General features: G+C 60.4%; 1 protein-coding gene across 1 annotated transcript; it reads left to right on the top strand.

Annotated features, from left to right (window-relative positions):
- The first annotated feature begins 291 nt into the window (after positions 1-291).
- GAL3ST2 (galactose-3-O-sulfotransferase 2) lies at positions 292-7,539 on the top strand. Its single transcript, XM_017862146.1, has 3 exons — positions 292-443; positions 3,597-3,852; positions 5,159-7,539. Exons 1-3 carry the CDS (start codon positions 292-294, stop codon positions 5,978-5,980), a joined length of 1,230 nt encoding a protein of 409 aa, XP_017717635.1. The 3' UTR covers positions 5,981-7,539.
- The last annotated feature ends 258 nt before the right edge of the window (positions 7,540-7,797 follow it).

The following is a 7,797-nucleotide window of genomic DNA, read 5'->3' as shown; positions in this document are numbered from 1 at the left end:
TCTCCCGGGGGCCCTGCCTGGGTAGAGGTCCCCTGACCTGCTCCCACCTCTGGTCCCAGGAGCGCAGCCCTGTCAGCTCCCGAACCCCAGGGAAGGGGATGGCTCATCCACTAGGCTCTTTCCAGCCCTGAGCCATTCAGGGGTGGTTGGGGTGGGATCAGATTCAGGCCTGTCCTGGGTTGAGACCCCCTAACCACTGGGCCGGCACCCAGTGGATTTGAGGACAAGATGTTACAGAGATGAGGGGAGGCCCAGACCTGTGTGGCCCAAGGACCTGGGCTTGGCCGAAGGATGGGAGGTGGGGTGGGGCTGGCGCAGCCCGGCCTGGGCACTCACGGCTGCCATTTCCACAGGTACTTCCGGGTCATCCTCCTCCTCCTCCTGGCCCTGACTCTGCTGGTGCTGGCCAGATTCCATCTCATGGACTTAGAGCTGGTCACACCGTAAGTCCTGCCCCCACCGTAAATCCTGCCCCAGGCAGGCGCCTCCTAACAGCCCCAAGGGCAGAGCCCGGGACCCCAGCATGGTCACGCCTCCCCACTGGGCCTGAATCCCTCTGGAAGAGGAGGGGCAGATGGGCCCTTCCTTGGGGGCACCTGGAGAGTCTCCTGTTAACCATAAACCTGCCTGGGCCTCTGGGGAGGGCTCTGGGGAGCAGGGGCCGGGTCTGGGTTTGGGGGCAGAGCCAGCCAGTGTGTGCAGAGGGTCCCTACGTGTGGCGGGCAGGGCTGGAGGCCTCCTTCTTGCTCCCCACAACAGAGGTGGCTGTGGGCCTGGGCTGGGCCTGGGCTGGGATCTGGGAAGGAAAAGGTCAGAACTGTGCTCAGGACAGACCTCGCAGCCCTGGGCCCGCCTGGAGACCTTCTCCTCTGCCCGCCTGTGGTACATCCTCTGTGGAGCCCCTGTGCATGGAGGTGCCCACCTGTGCCTACCTCGCAGCCCAGCTGTGCCTCCAGACAGGGCTTCAGCCAGCCTGCTGGGAGGGTCTTCCAGGCCCTGCCACTCCCCAGCCCCTCTGGTTGGAAGAGAGAGGAAGTACCAGTGTCCTCTGGGCCGAGCTGAGCTGCGGGAGACAGGCCCCACGGACCCTGTCTTTGCTCACCCGGGTCGCCCGGGCTGGTTAGGCCTGGAGACCCTGACCCCACCATCCTGGTCACTCCTGTTGGCTCTGCTCTGGGGCAGGGAGGGCGCCTGCTACTCCAGGCCCATTGGGTAGGTGTCGTGATGGGGTTCCAGGAGTGGGCCCAGCGTCTACTCCAGCCCTACATCTGGCCACCAGTCTGGGCTTTGGGGTCCTTCCTTTTCCTGGTGTGAAGGGACCGCCAAGAAGCACCGCATGTGTGGCTGAGGTCACATGATGTCGCATGATGTCGCATGAGGTCACAGAGCCAGCTGCACGGGCACGCCTGGACGCCAGGGAGCAGGCCGGGGTGACGTGTGGGCCAGAGGGTGTAGCCCCTGAGGGAAACAGAGGTGGGTCTGAGGACACTCTCTGTGTGGCCCTGAGGCTGGGGCTGAGGGTCTGTAGGTTGGGGCGCAGTGATGAATCTGGTGGGGGTTCCAGGGTTGAGGGTGTCAACTGAAGAATCATGACATACATAAATTTGGAGAGGAGACTTTGTTTCTGATAAAGTGTGGACATCCCACAGGCTGGGTGCACAGCCGTGGAAAGGCTGTGAGGGGACGCTTCGAGGGAGGGGGTGGGACGGGGCTTACTCTGAATGGCTTGGCCAAGTACACGTTCAGCAGGTGACGGCAGGGGCTGTGGATATTCGTAAAGGGGGTCCTGACACACGTGTCCTGAACAAACACGTGTGTTACACGTGACCCACGTTCACCTTGGGGTGGAGACTGCTCATCTAACTGCGTTACAATGAGGCCCCGCACGTCAGAAGGTGAAGCTGGGACGGGAAGCACTCGGTGCGCAGCCTCTGTAAACCACCAGAACCAGTTCGGGGCTGGGGGTCCCTGCTCAGGAGACAGTTACTGAGATGAGGCTTTTGTCCGATTGCAGCTGTGGTTCTGGCTGGTGGAGCAGGGGTCAGCGAGGCAGCGTCTGGCGGGGGGTGAGCTGCACCTGCTTTAACGTTGTTCATCTCAAGGCCGGTGTTTGGTTGCCAGAGAAAAAGAAACCTCCTGTGGCAGGGAGAACCCGGTTTCTGCTTTAAGTGCAGTGTGCGTGGCTTCGCCCCTGCCTGGCGTGGCCTCAGGTCTTGTTGATAATTTGGTGTCTTATGGCCACAGTCGGTTCTGCTGGGCTATGGTCTCGTTTTATTTTTTAATTAAAAGAAAATTTTACTAAAAGAAAATTTTACTTTAAACGGACACGGGTGCAGAACGTGCAGGTTTGTTACACAGGTATACACGGGCCATGGTGGTTTGTGTCTCACGCATCCGTGTGAGGAGACCACCAAACAGGCTTTGTGTGAGTAACATGGCTGTTTATTTCACCTGGGTGCAGGCGGGCTGAGTCCAAAAAAGGAGTCAGCAAAGGGTGGTGGGATTATCATTGGTTCTTATAGGTTTGGGGACAGGCGGTGAAGTTAAGAGCAAGGTTTTGGGGGCAGGGGGTGAAGCTCACCAAGTACATTCTGAAGGGTGGGGAGAATTACAAAGAAACTTCTGAAGGGTGGGGGATTATAAAGAACCTTCTAAAGGGTGGGGGAGATTACAAAGGACATTGATCAGTTAGGGTGGGACAGAAACAAATCACAATGGTGGAATGTCATCAGGTAAGGCTATTTTCACTTCTGTGGATCTTCAGTTGCTTCAGGCCATCTGCATGTTTACGTGCAGGTCACTGGGGATATGATGGCTTAGCTTGGGCTCAGAGGCCTGACAGTTTGCTGCACCCATCAACCCGTCATCTGGGTTTCAAGCCCCACATGCATTAGGTATTTGTCCTAATGCTTTCCCTCCCCTTGCCCCCCACCCCCCGACAGGCCCTGGTATGTGCTGTTCCCCTCCCTGCGTCCACGTGTTCTCATTGTTCAAGTCCCACTTATGAGTGAGAACATGCGGTGTTTGGTTTTCTGTTCCTGTGTGAGTTTGCTGAGGATGATGGTTTCCAGCTTCATCCACGTCCCTGCAAAGGACATGAACTCATTCTTTTTTATGGCTGCATAGTATTCCATGGTATATATGTGCCACATTTTCTTCATGGTCTCTATTTAACATTCACCCTGGGCAGTTGCTGTGTCTAAACCGCAAAGGGGAGGGGGTGTGATGATGGGATGGGTCTGACCTCCCATCCCATCACTGCTGGGAACTCAGTTTTAAGGTGTGTCTGGGGTCCCTTTGGCGAAGTTTGGTTTCATTTAGGGTTTTATTTTTAGTTCTCAGGGGCACAGAGTTGGGGAGCATGGTTACGGAAGACAGTTGGGGGAGTTTGTGTTTGGGCCACCAGATGGGAGGTTGTGGAGTGGGGCAAGGCTTGGGGCCATGGTTCTGTGTTTACCCAGTGGGCCCCCTGGCCTAGAGTTGGGGGGCTCAGGTTGGGAGGTCTCTCGTTGCGGTTGCCGGGCTGGGGTTCACTGTTAAGCGGGGGTCGGGGCATCTGCACCCTTGCTGATGGTGGCCTGTGCCTTCCCTCCCAGCCTGTCTGGGGGCCAGGCCAAGGGGCCGCCGGTGACCAACATCATGTTCCTGAAGACGCACAAGACGGCCAGCAGCACGGTGCTCAACATCCTCTACCGCTTTGCCGAGACCCACAACCTGTCCGTGGCGCTGCCCGCCGGCTTGCACCTCCACCTGGGCTATCCCAGGCTCTTCCTGGCACGCTACGTGGAAGGCATGGAGCCGCAGCAGCACTTCAACATCATGTGCAACCACCTGAGGTTCAACCTGCCTGAGGTGCGGTGGTCTGCTGGGCAGGAGGGTGGGCTGCGGCCGTGACTGTAGCTGCAGGGTCTGAGAGGTGTAGCCTGGAGGCTGGAGAGGAGGTGGAAGGCTTAGGGGCCGGGCATGCAGAGAGGGGGTGGGGAGGGCCTGGGCCGCACGTCCTGCTGAGCCAACCCCTGCCCCTCCAGGCAGCCAGTCGCCTACAGTTGCTCTTGGAATGAGACCTGGGAGTCCCATAGCCCCTGCCCAAGGGCATCCCCAGTGCTCTCCCGCTTCTCTGGCCTCCTCTGGTACTGCACAGGCCCGGCTCACCCCACCCCATGACCTTCGCTCCTGTGGCTGCAGGCCCTCCTTTGGGTCCCTCAGGTCTCAGCATAGAGCCCTCTTCCCCCCAGGGCTTCCCTGACCTTCCTTACAAAAGTAGCAGGGCAGGGACCATGGGCAGGAGGGCTGTGGGCAGGCACAGGTGCTTTAGGGTCACCCCCAGCGCTCTGTGGAGAACGGCCAGCAGAGGCTAGGTGATGAGGTGAGGCCAGAGGGAGGCCCGGTGGGGAGAGGTGGTGGGCAGAGAGCGGGGCAGCTTGGGTGTGCTGTGGGGTGGGGGCTGCGGGGCAGAGGGAGGAGCAGGGTTCGGGACGAGGGGATAGGAAGAGGGTGGGAGCAGGGAGGAGGCCTCCCACTGTTCTCTCCCTGGGTTTCTGAGGATGGAGAAACCAGTGGTGTAGTTGGGCATGACTCTCTGGATGACTTTACTTTCTGTGGGTGGGGTATATCCTCCAGGACCTCTGAGGGGGCACAAGTGAGGGTGAGTCCAGACCCACCCTGCCAGGAACCTGGGTCATGGGCCTTCTCTGGGCCTCAGTTTCTTTGTTAGGTGGGTGTCACCCTGGCCTGTGGGCAGCTGGTGGAGTGCTGAAGGCCCCCTGTGCCAGGGGCCTGCGGAGGGCCCTTCGTGCTGTGTCTGTGCCCCACAGCATCCCACCCCTAGAGGCCTCTGCGTCTCCTCGAGGTGTCAGTGGGAGCTCCTCCTCCCTCCTCCTGCTCTGCCCACGGCCTCCTCCTGCTGAGGCCCCTTCCTGGCGTCCTTGGCCTCTGTTTTGGGCCCCCGGGAACCAGTGACCGTGCTGCAGGGCCCGCGTGTGGCCCTGGCTCTGCTCCCGCAGCTACTGCACGAGGAGGTGCCAGGCCCGGGTCCCTCCGCAGATGTGTGGATGGGGGGCTCCCGGAGCGGGTATGGCCAGGACGCGCCCCCTCCCCGCGGGTGGGCCACCCTGGCCCGGGCCCGCGGTCCGCAGCCCGCCTCTCTGTCGCCACACAGGTGCAGAAAGTCATGCCCAACAACACCTTCTACTTCTCCATCCTGAGGAACCCCGTGTTCCAGCTGGAGTCCTCCTTCATCTACTACAAAACCTACGCCCCCGCCTTCCTGCGCGCCCCGAGCCTGGACGCGTTCCTGGCCTCGCCGCGGACGTTCTACAACGACAGCCGCCTCCTCAAGAACGTCTACGCTAAGAACAACATGTGGTTCGACTTCGGCTTCGACCCCAACGCGCCGCGCAAGGAGAGCTACGTGCGCGCGCGCATCGCGGAGGTGGAGCGGCGCTTCCAGCTGGTGCTTATCGCCGAGCACCTGGACGAGTCCCTGGTGCTGCTGCGGCGCCGGCTGCGCTGGGCGCTGGACGACGTGGTGGCCTTCAGGATCAACTCCCGCAGCGCGCGCTCCGTGACCCGCCTGGCGCCCAAGACCCGGGAGCGCGCGCGGAGCTGGTGCGCGCTGGACTGGCGCCTGTACGAGCATTTCAACCGCACCCTCTGGGGGCAGCTGCACGCCGAGCTGGGGCCGCGGCGGCTGCGCGGGGAGGTGGAGCGGCTGCGCGCCCGGAGGCGCGAACTCGCGACCCTGTGCCTGCAGGACGGCGGCGCGCCCAAGAACCACACGCAGATTAGAGACCCGCGCCTGCGCCCCTACCAGTCCGGCAGGGCGGACATCCTGGGCTACAACCTCCGGCCGGGCCTGGACAACCAGACACGGCGCGTGTGCGAGAGGCTGGTGATGCCTGAGCTCCAGTACATGGCCCGCCTGTACGCCCTGCAGTTCCCGGAGAAGCCCCGCAAGGACATCCCGTTCCTGGGGGCGTAGAGGGGCCGGGGCCGGGGTCGGGGCCTCCTGCGGACAGCAGCCCCTCTCCGCCGTCACCAGGGAGGCCGGGGATCCTCGCCGGGCTTCTGGGGCGTTGGGAAACCCAGGCCCGCCGGCCACGGCTCTAAAATGAAGAGGGTGGAGACCCCAGTAAGGAGCCGCCCACCCCGACGATCCGCCCAGATCCCTCCCAGAGAGCGCCCTGAGCCTAGGCGGCAGCCCCCTCCCCCCGCCCCCAGGTCCTCTGTTCACTGAATTGAACTGAACAGGAGGGCGGGGGAGTAGGGGAAGCTGGATCGCAGGTCAGCACCTGCCCGGCAGGACACGCATGCCCCTGAGCCCCGGGACTCCCGAGGGTCCTGGGCACTGGGGCTGTGGGTCCTCGGAGGAACTCAGAGTGGCTCCCCTGAATTTCCCGGCGCTGGCGACAAGGTGCTGGTCCCAGAGACAGCTGCAGGCACAGGCAGTGCCACAAAGACCAGCCCGGAAACGGGGCAGGGGCCAGAGCTCAGCCGCTCCTGAATAGCTCCCCATCTTTGGCTGCAGGAGATTTGGTTCTGATGGAAGGACGTTTTCTACAGAGATGGCACAGCTGCTCACAAGACCAGAGCTCTAGCTCGGCTCCACGACCCCTGCTGGTCAGCCCCTAATGCCCCGTGAAGGAGAGGACATCTCATTTGCCAAAGGAGACTGGAGTGGTTGGGGGTCCACATACCCTTGGTTGCCTTGGAGACCATGTTGGGTGTGGTGCCAGAGGGCAGCTGTGAGCACCCCTCTTTGTCATTCACACAGGGACAGAGCCTCCCTGCCTGGCAGGACGTGATCCCTGGCTGCCAGAGGCTCAGCGGGTAAAGGGGTGCACATGCTGGGACCAGCCGATGCCTGGGGCACGCAGGAAACGCAGCTACTCTGCTGCACCCTCAGCCTGGAGGTTGAGACCCCAGCAGTGGAGCTAGGCCTGCAGGTCTAGGTGTGTCCTTGCTTTTTTTCGGGGGGCAGGGAACCAGTATTTCAAAGAAAAGAGAGAACCCAAACCAGCAGCATAGGCAGCTCCCTCGGACCCCAGTGTAATGGGGGAGCTTCAGGAAGAGTGAATTTTCAGTGAGAGTCGGCTGTGAAGAATGGCACGAGCTCCACTGAGTCAGAGTCAGCCAGGGACCTCTGCAGGCCACCCTCCCTCCCTCTGCTCTCAGCCCAGGGAAGCCACAGGAGGGGATTCCGCCAGGTAAAGGGAGAGTGGCCCTGGAGGAGCCCACGTGCCAACAACAGGAGTCCCAGAAGACAGAGAAGACCACAGATGAGAAAGCAGGTCACGCCGAGAACAAAACATTCCCGGACCACACCCAGGGTCGGGCTGCTCATTCCCCAGGCCCAATAGCGAGATGCAGATGAACTGGGGAAGAAGAGAGATTTTATTTCTGTAACTGGTTACAGGGAGATGGCCTGGAAATGATTACCAGACTTAACTCCAGATTACAGAGTTTTTCCAGAGCTTATAAACCTTCTAGGCTCTATGTCTACGTGTAAGTGTGATTCATCTAAAGACATATGTGATTAAATTCTTCTAATCTATAACTAAGTTCGAGTCCTGATCTTCCTCTGGAGCCTCAGTAAATTTACTTGATCTAAATGGGTCCAGGTGTTTACTCTTATCTTGTCTTCTGCTAAATCATGGAGGTTTGGGGAGTTCCTTCAGAGCCCAGTAAACTTGTTTGTGGAGGCCTGGGGAGTTTTTTCAGACCCCCCAATACAACCTGTTTAATACTAACCGGGTCCTGTTAAGAATTCCTTCATGATCTCGTCATGCTTCAAGGCCC

This window comes from Rhinopithecus bieti, unplaced genomic scaffold (assembly GCF_001698545.2).
Source record: "Rhinopithecus bieti isolate Rb0 unplaced genomic scaffold, ASM169854v2 scaffold_63361, whole genome shotgun sequence".
NCBI lineage: Eukaryota > Metazoa > Chordata > Mammalia > Primates > Cercopithecidae > Rhinopithecus > Rhinopithecus bieti.
This window is presented reverse-complemented; position numbering and strand designations above follow the sequence as displayed.